Source organism: Amaranthus tricolor, chromosome 4, assembly GCF_026212465.1.
Source record: "Amaranthus tricolor cultivar Red isolate AtriRed21 chromosome 4, ASM2621246v1, whole genome shotgun sequence".
Classification (NCBI taxonomy): Eukaryota; Viridiplantae; Streptophyta; class Magnoliopsida; order Caryophyllales; family Amaranthaceae; genus Amaranthus; species Amaranthus tricolor.
The window spans coordinates 20,035,272-20,056,004 of NC_080050.1; the positions used below are offsets into that span (position 1 = coordinate 20,035,272).

At 33.7% G+C, this 20,733-nt stretch overlaps 1 protein-coding gene, 1 long non-coding RNA gene and 1 other non-coding gene across 3 annotated transcripts; all 3 read right to left on the reverse strand.

The window, feature by feature from the left end:
• Nucleotides 1-3,565: 3,565 nt before the first annotated feature.
• Nucleotides 3,566-8,016, reverse strand: LOC130810317 (uncharacterized). Its single transcript, XR_009041027.1, has 3 exons — nt 7,630-8,016; nt 5,160-5,254; nt 3,566-5,003 (listed from the first exon to the last, which is right to left on the reverse strand). It is a non-coding gene; the product is annotated as an uncharacterized LOC130810317 (long non-coding RNA).
• A 2,606-nt stretch (nt 8,017-10,622) lies between these two features.
• On the reverse strand, nt 10,623-11,648 carry LOC130810826 (uncharacterized). The gene is made up of 2 exons (XM_057676951.1): nt 11,124-11,648; nt 10,623-11,036 (listed from the first exon to the last, which is right to left on the reverse strand). The coding sequence occupies exons 1-2, from the start codon at nt 11,646-11,648 to the stop codon at nt 10,623-10,625; spliced, it is 939 nt and encodes a 312-aa protein (XP_057532934.1).
• A 5,948-nt stretch (nt 11,649-17,596) lies between these two features.
• LOC130811963 (small nucleolar RNA R71) lies at nt 17,597-17,702 on the reverse strand. Its single transcript, XR_009041573.1, has one exon. It is a non-coding gene; the product is annotated as a small nucleolar RNA R71 (small nucleolar RNA).
• Between the last annotated feature and the right edge of the window lie 3,031 nt (nt 17,703-20,733).

Below are 20,733 nucleotides of genomic sequence, written 5' to 3' on the forward strand. Positions count from 1 at the left end.
AGGTTAATTGATACCATTAATTTTATTGTTATTTTGATTGATTCTCCTGCAACGGAGACTTTGGTAAGGCATTCCAAATTAATTTGGACCTTAAAAGAAACACGTTGAAATGGACAAATAAAAGATTATACTTGGCAAGGATGGACTGTAAATTTTGGCTTGATTTGATCCATAGTCCCTATCAACTTATAGGCCTCTGTGTGTCTAAATCACGCCATTGTGCCAGGCTGGCAATATTGGAATTTAAAAACAACTATATCATTTTCCTTTTTTAATTTTAAGCTTCCTTGCATATCAAAAAGTTTCTGAGGCTATATGCATAGTTAGATGGAAGAGTGCCAGGTTGACACATGGCAAGACTTGATCGGACTGCCCAACCAAAAGATTTTAGCATGACGCGATATGAGTATCAAAGGTATGGGTTGTGGCTTTGTGGGCAGGCAACAGGCAAAATATGAAAAAATAGCATGGCACCAATTGTGGCATGAGCGACGTACATGGGTTAGGCATTCAAGTTGACCCAATCATCATGAAACAAAGTATCACGAACACATAAATTAAAAATATATAATCTATATAAAACTATATACTGCAAATATAATAAATAAATATATAAATAAATTATATGTGTAAAGTATACAATCATTTATTTAATACTTCCTTCGTTATTTAAAGAAGATTTATTTGTTATTATAGGAAATTTTATTTGTTGTTTCCATAAAAAAATATTTTTATATATTTATATCACAAATTTTGTACAAAATTAATCTTGTTTATCCTCATTTTAATGTCAAAAGAATACTCACTCTGCTCCATAATAAAACTCAAAAAAGAGATATTCCACTTAAATTAAAGTTAAATACGTGTCTAAACCCATAGGTCCAGGACTTATATGTACCCCAGTGGGTATAAATTAAGGAATGAACAAAAAGAAAGTAAGGTAAAAGTTTGAATTCAAATTTTTTTCAATGTCTACATTTTTTTCTTTCATTTTGAAAAAGTTAAAAAGATTAAAATTTTAGACTAAGAAAGAGGATACATAAGTGTAAAACTATGTGGATTTTGATTGACATCCGTTTTAATTATAATTCTTATGCGGATGAATTTAATAGTTTTGTGTGTGAAAATAATTTCTTATCTTTCTAGTGCTTCATAATCGTAATTCGTCATTATCATTATACTCAGTATATTTTGCTTATAGAAGTTATAATTAAAATTTAGAAAGAGATGTAAAAGACTGGCAATTGAAAACTCATGACCGTAAATTACAACTTTGTAATAATTTTTTACAAGGTGAAATTATTAGTAAATTTATGAACAAATAAAAAAGTCTAAAATAGCCAAAATAAAAGTACTTTATATTGTATTTAGTTCAAGATGAGTTTTTTTCCCTAAAATAAGGATAATACAATATTTGAGTTTACCAATAAATATTATGATGAATTGTTGACCACAAATTAAAGTTATGATTTCTCTTACTGACATTTTATGAGTTAGTTAATTAGAATGGCATGATATGGCTAACGATCAGGTGGGTATAACCGTATAAACTGATTGTAGGATTGGGATGGGAAAGGCGTGTATAAGGTAGTTGTGGTTGTGATTATGGTTGTGGTTGTGAAATAGTAGGTGAGATGATTTTAGATACGTACCTATGTGAGAAGTTAATCACCATCATATGTAGATGGGTAGATGGAGGTTATGGAAATTTAAAAGAGTATGGATATGGTGATAAACAAACACCTATGTCATTATATCATCGGTATCAAAGGTGTTTATTTTGATCATTTGATTGATTTTGAATTATGTTAAAATCAGTGTATGTTGTGTCCTTATTGATTTATCCATCATAAGAAACCATTTTTAATGTCATGTCAATATTTGGTTCGATAATACAAGGTCTGACAAATATCGAATGTTTCAAACATCTCTAATTTTTACTAATAAGAGCATGACACAGGACATGTATTACCTTTTCAAGTGACCATCAACGTTTAAATTTCCTCAAGAGAAATCAGATAGCCAATTAAAAGAGTTGCCAAATTCTGCGTGGCACTCTTTTAATTACCCAGACAAATGTCAAGATTTTAGTGGACAAAAAACTACTTAGGTGTAAACTAAATAAAACTTGATATAATAATGAAATTTTTTCTATAGAAAGAAAAATTACATATTAAAAGAGTTTTGAATTTAAAATGTTTCTAACGTAATTTGACATTTTTTATATTATATTACATTAAAATCTTTGATATCTATAGTGAACACATATATAAGAAAATTATCAAATGCAAATTTGGCGTTATTTTAATGTTGAATCTTATAGTCTTATAAATAGTTGTTATGAGAAATTGTCAAAAAATAACTTATTTATAAATCTAAATGTCCATTATCAAATTGTTAAATAATGAAATTTGAAATCTGATTACAAATATATAATTTAATCTTTATTTATAAATTAAAATTTACATATGTCGATTATTACAAAAGCGTGCATTGCACGGATTTTTAAACTAATTAGTTGAGATTATTAATCTCCTCACATAAAATTAATTCATCTTCTTTAAATTACGATAATGCTATTCTAGCTTTTGGAATAAAGTCTTAACCAATTCTATAATTTTCCAAAAATAAAAGAACGATTTTATAATTGATTTTTTCGGAAATTTAAGGAAAATAGGAATGTAATGTGACTAGACTACAGGTAATAGTTGCTCAACATGATCTAGTGATGGGAATATGAGATACCTTTGTCTCCAAACAAGGAATTGAATCCCCAACATACTCAAAAGTAGTTTTCATTCAATTGGATGATTTTAGTGGCCCATTACTCATTTTGTATACAGCTTTCATTTCTGTTTGTAGGGAAGCAACAGCTAACGTATTCCTGGTAGATAGTAGATACTCATCTTCGTCCCATTAACTTTTTTAGTTTTATTTTCTACAATATTTCTAATTTTTTAAGAGAGATGTGTTCACCTATCGACTATTTACGTTTTTCACATAGAATAATGAAAGGGGTTGATATGATAAACTACAAAAATACGGACATATGGCGTCATTCAAAGGACGGTAAATAGCTCGGCGACGGACAACAAAGGTTTTTTTTCGCTATTTTAATAGACGCTAACAAAACATGACACCAAAACGTCGACAAAGTGGGCGGCAACCCTTCTCATCGCTCGTCTCCTACTGAATGTGGCAACCGGCCTATTGTCGCCAAAACCCATCATGTTTTGTGATATTGGCAATTATCTAGTTTGGCGTCTGTGTCGTTGCCTTTTTATTATGATAATTGAAAACGATGTTGTATTAGAGATCAAACGACATGTTTCAATCTCTAAAATCACCAACATCGAATGTATGAACTCTTATGACAAACAAATTACACTATCAATGAAAACGATGTTTGTAGGAGATAATAATGCAATAAAACGACACAAAGATTTAACGAGGTTCACCCAATTTAGGCTACATTCTCCGGTGTGTATTATCTCTTATATTATCTAAAAAGGAGTTCAAAGAACTCTCAAATATGGAAAATTACAATAGAGAAGAGATTAGGCTAGTGCTTGGCTTGGGGTTTATTTTTGTATATGTTTTGGATGAACATATGAGCTTCCTATTTATAGGGGTTAAGCACTTAAATGTAATACATTAATATTTAAACTTTAAAAGACATAACAGTTACTAATATTCAAGGAATAACGCATCAGAAAAGAGCATCCTAGGCCACTGACCATCCTGCTCGTTTGAGCCATCACAGTGCTCGTTCGAGCAGGGCCTTTTGCCAGCCTCTGTCTGCAGCACAACAAGGTGCTCGTTCAAGTAGTCAGCTCACTCGTTCGAGCACTTCTTCCCAGACCATTCTGTTTAGCTTCTGTTTTAGTGCCTCGTTCAAAGCCATGTGTAGTTTTAGAGTGCCTTGTTCGAGCAAACTACTGCTGACCCAACTCTTGCACTTCATTATTAAGTTTATTGAATACAAACTTAATTCGCACCATTACTTACATCATCAATGCTAACCTTCATTGCTCCCATTAGTACTATGCATTAACACACATAATTTAAGCACCACTTTAAGACATACTTGAATACCCATCATAACTCCTTCATAGGAGTCCACCTTTATGCAACCACACTAATGCATAGAATTTATTTGGTGCATTCAAGTCACCATTAACACTAACAATAATAGTGACCATATGTGTGGTCACTAGTATCGTCACCCGTTTGTTATCGTCACCCGTTTGTTACGAATATATTTTTTAAAATATCTTTATTTATTTTCCATATATGTTATATATTCTTAAATATTTATTTCAAAACAACATATATTTTTTATTTTAATATTTATTATAATAGCAGTTGTAATGTTCATTTTATCATATGGTATAAAATACTAATTAAAATATTATTTAATACAATATACAATTAAATGTTTTGAAAATAAATGACTACACGAAAAGTTGTTGTGCAAAATGCTATTGGATAACTGCTAGGAAATTTTGTCTTTCCCACTTGATCACTTGCATTGTCTTGGTATGGTCATCCGTTGCAATCTGATTTCATCCTCTTTTTAGATCTGCTCTTAATTGATTATTAGCTTGGTTTTACCAATTTTTTTGAGGACCCATTAATTGATTGGATGTAGAAGGGGATTTGCCAGTGGAATGATACATTAGGAGGCGAACCCCACTTCAAAGATGTAACAACCCAAAACTAAGCACTTGATTCAACAACTTTAATTTAAATTAATGCGGAAGCTTAAAACTTATATCGAGCTATTACGTTAATAGTATAATCAATTACTCAACTAATTATATCATCCACTAGAAAACTATTAAGAATTTAAATATCACAGTTTACAACCTTTAAAAGATGTAAATAAATTACATTATAAGAATCATTTGAAATGATTTAAAATATACAAATTTCTGCAGAAAATCCGACAGTCGTTTGTAAAGCGGATAAACCAAAATTTTTCCTTTTCACTTAAAGTCACCCTGCAAGTTCAAAACCAACATTTCAAAATAACAATCAGCCGGTGGTACAGGCGCCAAACATTCCAAAATCACATCACCTCATAGGTGGAATCTTTTCTCCAAAAATCCAAAATAAGTGCTAAAATAATTTTAAATAAAAAGATTTCATTTACTTACATTCTTTTATATGATTGGTTGAGATTACTTAGTTGATTACTAATCTTTACGTTTTCAGCTACCGTTGACTTTGTCAATCTCAATCTTCTCGAAATCTGTCCCCCACCAGGACAGGTTCAAAGAACAAAATTACATAGTCAGCTTATACTGAGTATACATTTATATAGCTTTATTTTACCACATAAAACTATGGCAAAAAGGAAAGATTATAACTACATTTACACAAAATGAGTGATGTTGCTCTCTGCCTTATTCTAACCTTCATTTACCTGCAGTCAAACAAGCCGTGCTAAATTCCATACTATGATCTAACTACACCTCCAATAGGATATATTAATTATATCCAACAAATCATTTTCTTTTAATATTAGAAATCATCAATCTATGTATAAAACTTTTTTTTCTGTTTTCTTTACTAAAACTTTTCCTTTCAAAGTTTTTAAATCATAAATCTATGGAATGGAATGAATTTTCTTTACCATCAGGCTAGTTAGGCCCTCTGGATAACTATTAGAAAAAGATCCTTAGTGTGCACACCCCACAAACGGTCAAACCCTAGCAGAAGATCTAAGTTCGAGGTACTGATCAACGTACCCCCAACTATTATGTAGTGTCGAGATAATCCCGACGGGGTTCGAATTCCTTGGGACACCACAGAGGTAATCCCAACCGTTTCAAAACATTAAACCATCTATATCTTTTTTGTAGCTATTATATGATTTCATTGTTCGAAAAACAACTTTCTATTTTAGAAAGAACATCTCCCTATATTCCAACCAATCTCGGCTAAATGAAACACACCCCTTTGTAATCCTTTTTTCGCAACTACTAAAGATTTGAGTAAGAAATCCCACCTTTTCAATTATAGCAAACCGACAAAATCAATCAATACAATTTCTCAATGAGATGGCAATCTTCAATATAAACATATATGTGCTGAAAAACTACAATAGATTAGACTTAACTAGCTAATAATCTTTGCTTAACTTTGATTTTTATGAAATAACAACCTTATGTTCAAACGTTAATACAACTAATTCCTATATCTTATTTAGGTAAATCACCAATTCCCCTCTATCTCAAGCATCCACCTTTTCTTAGTTCTTGATACTCCTAAATAAAATGATACTTATGAATAATATGGGCATAACCTTTGTTTAACTTAGTAACTTAACATATAATATGTAATCATTTTGACAACTTAACATAATTCTAACTATATATCTAACTTCGCAGTTTACTTCCTAATATTAATCGACAATCAACCTCATTGTTCAAACTAAATAAAGCCAACTCGTAAACTCGAACTAAAAGATAACTCTTAATTCCCACTAGCCACATCAACTCATATTTTAACTTACTACCTTTAATTACATAATTCTCAACTAAATAAGATCAGCTAGCAAATCATCTCATAATTCTTAAACTAACAAGATCATCTCAGAAGTCCTAATCAGGAAAGGATAATTATCATAAACACCACATATTATTAAATATTAACCCAACAAAAAGGCACTTATCTTATCAACCTACATTTAAGGTTCCAATTCGAACTCATATTACCGATCCAAAGTTAAACACCTATTGTAAAGTTATATTAAATTCATAATAACATTTCATACTTGTTTGCTCAAGTCCAATATATATTCATTCCCATAACATTCTATTCAACTTGAATACCCTAACCATTTTAATCTACTGAATCTATCACTGATTCTTGATGCCACTCTTCTATTCAAACTTATTTTCGCATTCTTCTTTCGTACCATTCATCAATGCATGTTAAGATCCATATTTTTATTCTTAAACCATAAATCTAATAAAAAGCCCCATTTATAATCAAAGTCATATTTATGTTCTAATCAAAATTAATCTATCCATTTACAAATTTTGATTCCAATACACTTTCATCCTTTCGATCCAAAATTTGGTACGTGGAATAACCTAAATAACACATGACTTTCAATTGACTATCAATAATAAAAACAAACTTCTATATTTTAAATCTTAACAATTCCAAAGCTAACCCTTTACAACTCCATTTGCATTTAAAAACCAATTCGACATCATTTATATACTTTAACACACAACAATTCTTGTCATGAGCAATTGAACTAACTTTTAATCCCTCTTTCTTCAAATTTTCCTAATTAAACCCTATATTGGAATAAATTAACCAAAATCTCAATCATCATTAACTCTCTTTGAACCAACAATATCAATCTTGCAACAACTAATAACATGTTCTATTACAAATAATTTAAATTAAGCTCAATAAAGTTTAATGAGGTGTACCTCAAAATATCAATTTCACTATTTTAAATTCAATTCACCAATTATTAATTTAATTCATGTCTTTATCTTCAATGGAAGCAATTAAAATCCAACAATAACTAATTGACCTAATTCTAAAATTTCTAATTTTACTTATCAAGGATTTAAATCAAGCACTTAAATAGTGGGAATGTACCTCAAGCATGCCACTCTTTCAACTTTCATGGCTAATTTCTTCACTTCATCTTCTTCTCTTCATTCTATCTTAATTATGAAGAAGAAGACTAACAATTGTGTGGTGGTCGAGTAAGGAGTCACTCACGACCATGTTGACTGGCACGGCGAGGTGTGGTCAACAAGTCGATGCCATCTGGTGTTCGATGGCCGGTGATAAGGTGGCACGGCTTATGGATCGTGGTGGCTTGCTTAGGAAGGCATAGTTTTCTGGGTTGCCATCTATGAGGGATATGGGGTTATTTTTGTTTTCTTTGTTTTGTCCCCATATTTCTTTTAAGCTTATATTAGAAGATAAGAATGAAAGGATATGGGTTAAGAGGATATGGAAAGGTAAAACCATTCACGTGAAAGACTAAGCACATTTTAATTTTATATTTTTTTTTATTATTATTATTCTTATTTAGATATGAATTATCATTCTTTTATCTTGCATTATTAATATTTTCATTATAAATGACTACAACTACTGCTATTACAACAACTACTACTAATACTATTATTACTCTTACTCTTATACAAGTTATGGAAAAATGATAAATTGAGAATTGACCTTAATATTTAAAGAGTACTACTTTATTTATTCTTCAGTTAAAACTTAAATTTATTTTAAACAATATAAGCATTATTTCATTTTTTACTAATTCTTTATTGAAGTCATCTCATACAAGACTTATTGTTTACTTTTTTGTTGTTTACTTTCATAGCTCTATAAATAAAGACTATGGCTTCACCAAAATAATTCAAAACAAATAATCCTTTACTTAATCTAATAGTTTATATATTAAACAAAATCTTTTAGAAAAAACAAATAACGAAATTTCAAAAGTTAATGTTATTACTTAATGTTGATAGCCTTAGTTTAAAATAGTAATCAAGTATGTTAAAATCGTAAGTGTTACAAAAGACTTCTTTCATCTTTTTTTTTTGGAAATATACTAACAACTGCATCAAACACCCTTAGTGAGAAAGAACTTGGAATAATATTTTCAAAATATCGGTCATTCAACAATTGTTCCTCCACTATCCCTATAACATCAAAACTGGTTCCAACTGCCGCATCATAATAGTAGTTTCAGTCATAGTAATTTTGAACAAACACTTTTCTCAATAGGTATCTTTAACTTCATATGATTCCTTATAAAAACGGTTTCTTTATTTCCTACCAAAATATTTAATCTCAGATGTCGAACTATTTTTTCGAGCAAAACACAAAAATTCTTCAAAACCTCTCATTACTCATAATTCTAAAACTGAACTTTTTATTCTTTAGTTTATTGTACATTCAACTTCTTTCATTACTAACATCTATTTTTAAAACTTATTATGATAGCACAAAAACTTGTATGCAACGGTTGCATGGTTACAAACACCCATATAGGGGCCATATAGTCTGCGGTCCACTTTTAAAATTTTTTTTCATACTTTTATACAAAATTTAAGACTTAAAATATTAATTTTAAGACTTATATGACAAATCTAAGACCTAAAGGATCAATTCCAATACTTAAGATGATGGTTTTAATTCTAAAATGTGGTATTATAGTGTTTTTTAAATAAATTTTCAATTTCAAGAGCTAAAAAATCAAAAGGTTAAAAGGTTAATTTCAATATTATCTTAGATTTGATCTTTTAAGTCTCAAATTTGGATTGAAAAAATAAAAATATATAAAAAAATTTTAAAAATAAGATAAATTAATGGTTTTTGTTGAAGTTAATGCTTAAAGTGGGCAATTTAAGTATTAAAATTAGCATTTTAAGTTTTGAAATTGATATTTTTAAGGTTTCACTTAAGGCATGTATTTCAGTTTTTAAATCAGAAGAAGTGGGTTGGGCTTTTACTTTTGGTCACATAAAGTGGCAGTCTCATAATAGATTTGTTGTTGATTACATTTAAAATACAAATATATAAATAAATAAATACATTAAACAATTAATTAACTACTACTTATACAAATACTCTCTCTTATTTAACTTATGTGTCTCATTTCTATTTTTTGTATGGATTTTTGACTTTTATACCCTTAGTAGTTTTATTCTATTTTTAATTATACTTTTTATTACTCATACTAATTTTTCTCCCTTACATTAAAAATCCATAATACCACTATCTTTCCTACCCTTAGGGTCCCACTTTTAACTCTCCTTAAAATCTATAAAAAGTCAAATGAGAGTATAAGATTTGAATTTCATTATTTTTTTTTTGAGTAGCATTTGAATTTCATACATTAGAACGAAAATCATAAAAATATTTACAATAACATTAAAAAATTATTATAAAATTAAATTACTAACCTCTAATGAAGAAAACGACGATGAACATGCGATGACCAAAGAAGGTCTCCAACTCCTCGTAAATTTTAAAAACATTCAAATTCAAAATTAACATAGGCATGTTGTTAAAGTGGCAACGACCAGCAACCGTCCAGGTGCCTTTGTCATTTCAAATATATTTAAAAAAAATCAAAACGTTGTGTTATTAAGGCCATCCTTACTAATGACCTAAAAAAAAGTCATGTTACTATTTTTCAATTTTTCTTTCTCCTAAAATTTCATATTTCAACCTAATTTTATTAATAATGACTTCTTTTAAAAGGTCATCATACTCTCAATCTTACTTTTTTTCTACCCCACCATAATTTCTCTCCCTTAATTTATCTAACATTTATCTTTATTTTTTTATAATAATATTTTCATGTACAAAGTTAATATAATTTTTTATTTGATTAAAATAGATCTACTATTTTATAATTAAAAAAATTATTCTTTTAATAAAAATAATATTTTTTAATAAATATAAATATAAATATAATTTTTAATAAATATTTTTTAATATTTAATAAAAATTCGTTAACTTCAAATAAATATTACAATGCACATACATAAAATAAATACACAAATTAAAAAACTAAAATTTTAAATGATACATTAATTGCGGTTCTCTCCAAACTTTTGTCAGATATTTTCAACCAAGTCATCTTTTAAAGATAAATGTGTTTGTCGATCTTCAACATCATCCTTATTTGCCAAGTATCGATTGATATCAACAATTCTATCTGTGTAATACTCAAAGTCATCATTTAATCCACTTGTAACTTCTGATTGACCTTTTGGGCGATCTCCCATGAACTCTCTACCATCAGCATAATGTGTATATGTATCTCTTTCATCTTCCACTATCATATTATGCATAATTATACAAGAAGTAATTATATCAGAGAGTCGTTCTTCATCCCAAGCAAGTGAGGGCTTTCTAATTATTGCAAATCGAGCTTGCAACACCCCAAATGCTCGCTCCACATCCTTTCTTGCTGCTTCTTGATGTTGGGAAAATAACCTTGCTTTTGCTGTTTGCGGTTCAGTAATAGACTGAATAAAAGTAGCTCATTTAGGACAAATGCCATCAGTGAGATAGTAAGCCATGCCGTATTGATTTCCATTCACCGTGAAATTTACAGGTGGTGCCCTTCCTTCAAACAAATCAACTAAAAGAGGTGATCGATATAGCACGTCGAGATCATTATATGAACCTAGCATCCCAAAAAAGGCATGCCATATCCATAGGTCATGATCGGCGACAACTTCAAGAATTAATGTTGCAACACCAGCTCGCCCTTGATATTGCCCTTTCCATGCTGCTGGGTAATTCTTCCACTCCCAATGCATGCAATCAACACTACCAATCATGCCAGAGAATCCTCGTTCTTCACTAAAGGCTAATAATCTCGTCAAATCTTGTGGTGTTGGTTTTCTCAAATAATGTTGCCCAAATTGGTTGATTATTCCCTTTGTGAAATGAGTGAGTGCTTTTCGTGCTGTGCTTTCGCTAATTCGGAGGTACTCATCAACTTGATCAGCAGCCACCCCATATGCTAGCATACGAAGAGCTGCAGTACACTTTTGTAAAGCACTTAGACCTTTTCTACCAGTTGCATCAATGTTGGTAGTGAACCATGGATTGTTGTTGGAGACAGCTTCCATTATCCGTAAAAATACATATTTCCTCATCCTAAACCTACGTCGAAACAATCGAGAAGAATATGTAGGATTTTCAGCAAAATAATCATTAAATAGTTGGGAATGACCTTTTGAATGGTCTCTTTGAATTCGACATTTTTTTTTGTTCTCACCCTTGGTAGTAGTATTGAAACAATGGGAGGAATTGCGTATTGAAAGGCATAATCAACCATATTATGTATTAGTTCATTCTCTTTGTCAGAAGATGAAGAACTTGAAGTGGATGAGGCAAAATTGAACTTAGAAAAGCTCATTTTTCTTGGTTTTTTTTACATGGATTTCTTCCATAATTTGGGTTATTTGAATCCATATTTTTTTTTTGGATTTTTGAAATGATTACTTTGGTATTTTCTTAACCAAAAAAATACCGAAAATATGAACAAAATATGTCAAAAAAAATTATGTCAAAAAATATCAATATGGGTCTCATTTTATAGATCTCGAAAAAATATGACCGTTGGTATATATTTTTTTTTTAAAAAAATTATTTTAATACGAAAATAGCCGTTAAAGGGAAAAAACGGCTATTTTTACATAGCCAATCACAAGCGGCCAAGTGGCCTGCAACTGCAACGCGTGGCAGGGGGTGATGCAGTAACTTTTTCGCGGCCCAATCATAGCGCGACACGTGGTGCAAAATTTTGAAAAAAAATGGGGTGACCGTTCAAAAGAACGGGTCACCCCCTAACATTTTCACTCAACTTTTCCATAACCAACCTAAAAATAGATCATAATTACTCTCATTTTTCTTATTGTTGGGTCATGTGACCCAATATTAGGTCACCAATAATAGTGCCCTAAGGCCAATGACCAGGCAACAAATATATTGTCGTCGCCAAATTCAAAATAATTTTTTAAGAAAATAATTTGTTATGTAATTCTCGGCAACTACTCAACTAGCGACCTACCGCCATTAAAAACTATATATTTAAATAATTTTAAATCATTGCGTAACATAGGGCGACGATTGGGCGACCGCCTAGTGTCGTCGCCATCCTATGAAGAAAAAAACATTATTCTAAAATATGGCGATGGAAAGACTCGCCTTCGTTGCCCCCTCCTCCTGATAAATTTTATCACCTAATCATCGTCCTTTTATCGTTTGTTCAAAAAATGGACAACGTATTACTGTTCGTCGTCCTTTGGCTCTCGCAGTTTGTTTAAATTATTTAAATAGATTAAATGGCATAAGGTATAATTTTGTTAAATAGTTTAAATAGGTACAAATTAATATAAAGTATGAGCATTAGGACGAAAGGTTTGTTTTTTTTTTTTTTTTTTTTTTTTTTTTTTTTTTTTTGTTTTGAAGTACTTATTAGTAGTGTCTTACTCCATATCTTTTGATTTTTCTTTGTCTTTTGCTCTTTTTAGATGCCTCGATTTCGTTGCACCACCAGCAGAAGTGTTAGGAATTTCCTTGATGCACCATACCAACTTTCTATGAAAGCAAGTGAATACATTTCTTCTTATATCCATCGTCTTCGTGTAAGCATGGAGAACTGTCACCTTAATAAATATCATGGCAACTCAGATTATAATACACCACCCTAACAAGCGGTTTCCCTTATTTGTGCTTTAAGTCATATAAGTTCCTATGTTGAACCTAAAAAGGAATACAATGACATAATAAAAAATGGAAGACCCAACTATGAGAGGCATGTTGAACAAAATGAAAAGTGATTCTTTACCTTAGAGTACCTAGAGAAAATATGGCAACAAGGAAGACAGTGATGAGGAAGATGGGGAAGATGATGGTAGTTACTCCCTACATATACTTGTTCAATCTAAAAATGAAGAAGATTATGAACCTAAGGAGGACCACGAGGAGGATCATGAGAAGGATCCTTATGAGGATCCCGAGGAGGAGCCAATAATTTTGATGTTTACTAGTTAGCTAGAGAACTAGGTGTTAGCTACATTTTATCTTTATTATAACTCCTATACGTGGCTTGTTTAGCGTGAGGAAAAAATATATTATTGCATTGTTTTATTGGATTTTACGCTTGTTTTGTTGCTTTGGTGTTTTATTTTATTTTAGGATCTAATCATCGAAACTGAGCACAAACTAGCCCTTTTTGTTGCATAATGCTCATTTAAAAGCCGAGGGCTCAAAGAAGTGAAACATCATGAGCCAAACCACAAGAATAATCCAAAAGAAGCTCACTTGACCAGAATTAGCTCGAGCCAAGGTAGCTCGAGTAATCCAGATGCATAACTTGAGATCAGAAGCTGAGTATCACATTCCTGAAGGTCGCTCGGCCACTCGAGCAAGGTGGCTCGAGTCGAGTGAAGTGCAGTCAAAATTTCAGTAGCTTCTGATCATTAGCAGGATGCATTTTAGGGGTACAGAACATCAGCTCGACCAGGTCGAGTGAAGTGGCTCGGGTTGAGCGGAGATAATTTTCACATTCTGACCGGGTTTCGCTCGGGTCGAGCAAGATGGGCGGCATCAGCTTTTGTGAACTTCTTAAATATCATTCGAGGTCCAATCATATTTACTCCCTTTTATTGCTGTTGCCAAGACTGTTTAGCCACCCTACCCTATCAATTTGGGGTGGCACCTCCCTCCTACAACCTAGGGGTGGTGGAGCAATCATGAAAGCATCCCCCCCTCCCCCAGGTGGCTCGAGTCGAGCGAAGTGCAGTCAAACTTTCAGTAGCTTCTGATCATTAGCAGGATGCATTTTAGGGGTACAGAACATCAGCTCAACCAGGTCGAGTGAAGTGGCTCGGGTTGAGCGGAGATAATTTTCACATTCTGACCGGGTTTCGCTCGGGTCGAGCAAGATGGGCGGCATCAGCTTTTGTGAACTTCTTAAATATCATTCGAGGTCCAATCATATTTACTCCTTTTTATTGCTGCTGCCAAGACTGTTTAGCCACCCTACCCTATCAATTTGGGGTGGCACCTCCCTCCTACAACCTAGGGGTGGTGGAGCAATCATGAAAGCATCCCCCCCCCCCCCCCCCCAATTTGTTTTGAAGGCTATAAATAGAGAAGAGGAAGATTGGGTTGGATATTTGTGATTTCACCCTTCATTTTGAGTAACTTTTATGTAGCTTTCATTTCAATTAAAAATTAGTGCTTAGCATAATTTCTCTTTCAATTTAATTAAGAACTTTCAATTTCCAATTACAATCTTAATTTCAATCCTCTATTGTAATACTCCCTCTAATTCTTTTCAATTGTCCCATTTTCTTATTTGGTCAATTTGCTTCGATTGTCCAATTTCTATTTTAGAACATAATTTTTGGACCAAATTGTCCTTATACCATTCATGTAATTACAAAAACACCCTTATTTTTTTTTACTAAACTACACTATTTAACCCCCCAATACCCACTACATCACATGGGTATACTATTCAAGATGGTCCCTTCACTTTCTTAATATTCGTGCCCAACGCAAATGGGACAATTGAAAAGAATTGGAGGGAGTATTTTGCAATTTGAATTCTTCATCCATTGATGTATTATTATTGAATCTTTTGGAAGGTATTACTTTGAATCATCAACAATCATCTTGTTCATCCTTAGATTGAACCCAAAAGAGTAAATTCTATCTTTTGCTTATTATTTTTTTCAATTCATGTTACCTAGTTATCTTTGATTAATTGCTTTTAGCTTCATATATTCATGCATGTAGTTCTTCAACTTATATTGCATTCATCTTTTTAAAGTACTCTAGTGTAATTCATTCATCTATGGTTCTTCGCTTGTTTGCAATTTACAATCTCAATTCATGTTAACTGATGTATGCACTTTGTACTATATTTTTATGCTCCTTTCCCTTGCATTTTATGGCATTTTGATGTGTGATTTTGCATTTTCCATGTGGTTTTACGCTTGGTTGGAGTTTTTGTGTGTCTTTGATTATTTCAGGCCATTTTTACTCCACTCTTGTATTGGAAGCGGATCACTTCTGAGCATTAGGATGCGTGCTTCGAGATTTGGCAGAGTTCGAGACCGCACTACGGCACTTTTGTGAGCTCACAGGTCCATTTGGATATGCTTTTAGTCCCGTTGGGTCTCGTTTATACTTTTGCTGCATTTTAATGAAGAAAAGTAAGCACAAGATGATGGGTCTGGACGGGTATTTTCATACCCGGGCGATTTCAATTAAGAAGTAGGAATGTAAGCCTCCAAGCCCAGGAGCCAGTCGGGTATACTCTAAACCCGGTCGGGTCTGTCAATAATCACCTGCATAAGTGTTCAGCTTACGGAGCCGGTCTGATCTTGTTTAAACCCGGTCGGGTCCTGCGATTTCTGCTCTCTGGAAACTCTCAACACACGGACTCGGTCCGGTCTTCCAGAATCCCGGTCCGGTCCTGCTTTAATAACCGTTTTTCCGCACAGTTTTTTATTTAATGATAGGGAAATGTAATGAAAAGGGAGTGAGTTTTCTGGACAAATTTTAGTTCTTCACTTTGAGAGAAAGAAACTTTTTAACTTTCAATTACTTCCGTTCATCCTTTAGTATTCAACTTCAAGTATTATTTCTTTATCCTTTACTTGTTATTACTTTTAATCATGTTTTCTATAATTAATTCTTGTTATGTTGCATTTGATATGTGTGAGTTGTTTCTTAATCTAGGGTTAGATGGAACCCTAGCCATGATGTTGATGATGAATTATTGAATCCCAATCCCTTTTTGTTATGCATAATCCTTGTTCATGCTTGATTTCTTATGCTAGTTAACTCATGTTTTTCAATAGAAATTTTGGAAATTATGGTTAACAATTCATTCAATCGTTAACGAAAGTTAGAGTTGAATGAATTGCCTTTTTTATCAAGGGCTTGATAATCTTCATGAAAATAGATTGATTTGATTGTTGGATTTTATTAAATACTATGTTCAATGTCATTGCTATACTTGATTCCATGAAAATAGGTTTGATAGTATAGTAGTGAAGCTAATAGTCTACGAAAGGAGTTATTAGTATCTTTAATGGTGTATTCGTCCCATTGAACTTGGTTATGATTGCTGTAGGGGTAGTAGGATCTCATTGTCATCATATCATGCTAGTGGGGAAGTTTATCCCTAGATGTTTTAGTATCATTGTTTTACATTTCTAATTTAATTGTTTGTACTCTAGTCATTTAGTTAGTTTAGACATATATTCTCTAAAATTGTGTGTTACTTAGGATCAATTGGTAGCAGGAAAATAATCATTTACTACGTTGTTCCCTGTGGATTCGACCCTAACTGTTGCTATACTAGTTGCATATTAGGAATTGTTTGGTAGTACATAAACGACCTATCAAATTTTGGCGCCGTTGCCAGGGAACAACGGATTAGTTTAGTGTTTATTTACTGAGTTTAAATTGATTCTTTTTCTCTGATTTCGCTTCGGTTATGTCCCCCCTCCCCTATCTATTTAACCCTTTGCTTTTAGTTTCTTTTGTTGCATGCAAACCAGACGACAGGGACACAAACTAGTACCTTTTGACCATGAAATCGAAGCAACAGCAAGATTACTCAACTCTAGGCAAAGAAGGCGAAGAAACAAGAGAAGGGAAGATTTAACCATGGCTGAAACACCAGAGAAACCCCTCTTGGATTAGATCACTCCCGATGCTAGCATTGTCACTACTAGCATTGTGAGGCCAGAGATTTCCGGGAACCAGTATAAGATCCGGTCAGCATTCTTCAACTGGATCGCTCAGGACCAATTTCATGGTATTGAGAATGAGAGCCCAACCGACCACATTAATCTAATCATCGACAAGTGCATGACACACAAGTACAACAACATCACTTCCGATCAATTAATGTTGATAGCTTTCCCTTTTTCTCTTGCGGGGGCGGCTAAGCAGTGGCTTCGTGAGGAAGAACCCAACTCCATTGCTACTTGGGAGGCTCTGAAAAAGGCATTCTTGCATCGATACTACCCATCCGGAAAAACTTCAAAGTACCGAAATGAAATCTCTACTTTCAAGCAAAAAGACGGGGAATCACTCTATGATGCATGGGAGAGATTCAAAAGTCTAATCAGAAAGTGCCCACATCACGGATTACCAGATTGGATGGTTATTGAGATAGTCTACAATGCTTTGAGGCATGAAATCCAGACTTCTTCTGCTGGGGGTAACTTCATGATGAAAACACTGACCCAGGCCAAGAAAATTCTTGATGACATGGCATCAAATTACCACTGGCGAGAACAATCAACTCCAAGACGAGGTGGTAGGTATGAAGTGGATGCTATTGTTGTTTTGACTAATAATGTACAGGCTTTGACAAGGAAGGTTGAGCAATTGGATGTGGCTTCAGTAAATAAAGTCTGTGGTGCTTGTGGCTTAAATGGGCGTTCTAGTGTTGATTGCCAACTTCAAGCCGAAGGGGTTGCTGCTGTGGAACAAGTCAACGCTATCCAAAATCAGAATGTCAGACAAAATTACAACCCCCATTCCAACACCTTCCACCCAGGATGGAGGGATGATCCAAAATTTTCCTACAGAAACAACAATGCCCAGAATCCCTCATCCTCGTACAACATACCATGGGGTTTCCAAAAAAGACCTCCCTTCCCACCTCAACAACAACATCCACCGAAGTCCAACCTTGAGAGCTTGATGGAGAACTTTATTGCTACCCAAAGCAAGCAAAATGAACACTTCAGCACCTCCATTAATCAGATTTTGGCCCACAACAAAATGATCGATACTCAGATGGCTCAAATGGCACAACAATTGAGTAACTTGTCCATGCAAAAGGGGCAACTTTCGGGAAACACAGAAAAGAACTCAACTACATCTCCCCATCAGCAACTTAATGCAGTAACTATGAGGAGTGGTAGGACACCTCATGATCCAGCCCCTAAAGTAAAGACTTCACCTATTGTTGTTCCAGATTCAGGAATTAATGATGATATTTCTGAAGAAAAGAAGGATGAGCCAGGCAATTCAGACAAGCCCACAATTTCCGGTCGAACTTACACACCACCAGTGCCATTTCCTTCTAGATTGGCACAGGCGAAGCTTGAGCATAAATATGGAAAATTTCTTCAAGTTTTAAGCAAGCTACAGGTTAACATCCCCTTCTTAGAAGCCATTAAGGAAATTCCCTCTTATGCTAAATTCCTCAAGGACATCATTTCCAACAAACGCAAGTTAGAGGAGAGTGTGGTGGAAATTTTGAATGGGCAATGTAGCGCTATTTTGGGGTGTAAGGTTCCTAAGAAACAAGCTGATCCTACTAGTTTTACTATCCCACTGAAGTTGGGGAAAGATGTGTCCGTCGTAGCCCTTGCTGATTTAGGGGCTAGTGTGAGTGTGATGCCCTTGACATTATGCAAAAAGATCAATGGCGAGATGAAAGCCACTCGGATGTCCATACAATTAGCTGATCGATCTGTGAGATACCCAGTTGCTATTCTTGAGGATTTCCCCGTCCAAGTTGGTAATTACTTCGTACCCTGTGATTTCGTCATCATGGATATGGAAGAGGATGCCCGCATTCCAGTGATTTTGGGTCGTGATTTTTTAAAGACTACAGCAACCATTTTTGATGTGAAGAATGGGAAGTTATCACTTGAGATTTTGGGAGAACAACTACATTTCCATCTCCCTTCATCCATGGCACATCCTGCCATTGGGGAGACTGTTTATCGAGTTGATGCGATAGTTGATGCTACTATAGAGAGGGAGTCCACACTCTCCATTGTTGATCCACTTTATGCAGCTATTGAGGGCAACTATGAGAAGGATAGGACCAATGTGATTGAGACGGTCTAAGTTTTAGATGCTGCACCTACATTTGTTCCTGCAAAAGCTAAGTTTGAGGACATCCCACCTTGGAAGGTGTCCACCATTGAGGAACGAAATGAGTGTACTAGGCCTCCTCAGGTAGAATTAAAACCCCTTCCCCCTTCTTTGAAGTATGTCTTTCTAGAGGATAATGACACTTACCCTGTTATTATCAATGCTGAACTCAATAGCGCTCAAATTGAGCGATTGCTCACAATTCTGAAAAAGTATAAGAGTGTTATTGGGTACACTATTGATGACATCAAGGGTATTAATCCCTCATTCTGCACTCATAAGATTTTTCTTGAAGATGATCATACCTCTTATATAGAACCACAACGAAGACTTAATCTTAATATGAAGGAGATAGTCAAGAAAGAGGTTCTTACACTACTAGAAGCAGGAATAATTTTCCCCATTTCAGATAGAAAGTGGGTGAGTCCTGTTCAAGTAGTTCCCAAAAAAGGAGGTATGACCGTTGCCAAGAATGAAAAAGGGGAATTGATTTCCACTAGAACTGTCACAGGGTGGCGAATGTGTATTGACTATCGCAAGCTGAATAAAGCCACCCGAAAAGACCATTTTCCTCTCTCTTCATTGATCAGATGTTGGAAAGAATGGCTAAGCATTCCTTTTTCTGTTACTTAGATGGATATTCAGGTTTCTTTTAAATTCCCATCCATCCAAGTGATCAGGAAAAGACGACATTCACTTGTCCTTATGGCACCTTTGCATATCGCAGAATGCCTTTCGGTCTTTGTAATGCGCCCGCCACATTCCAACGATGCATGATGGCAATTTTTTCAGATTTCATTGAAAATATCATGGAAGTGTTTATGGATGATTTCTCGGTTTACGGAACATCTTTTTATTTGTGTTTGCAAAATTTGGAAAAGGTGTTACGTAGATGTGAGGAAGTCCATCTGATATTGAATTGGGAAAAATGTCATTTTATGGTCCAACAAGGAATTGTTTTGGGTCATGTTATTTCCAATAGGGGTATTGAGGTCGATAAAGCAAAAATTGATGTGATTGAGCGATTACCACCCTCTACTTCTGTAAAAGGGGTTCGTAGCTTCCTTGGGCATGCGGGTTTTTACCGTCGCTTCATAAAGAATTTTTCTCAAATCGTTCGTCCATTGACTAAGTTCTTGGCCAAAGATACCCCCTTTGTGTTTTCTGATGCTTGTGTTGAAGCTTTTAACAAGTTAAAACAACTTTTGATTTCTGCACCAATCATCAAACCATCGGATTAGAACCTGCCGTTCGAGATAATGTGTGATGCAAGTGATTTTGCAG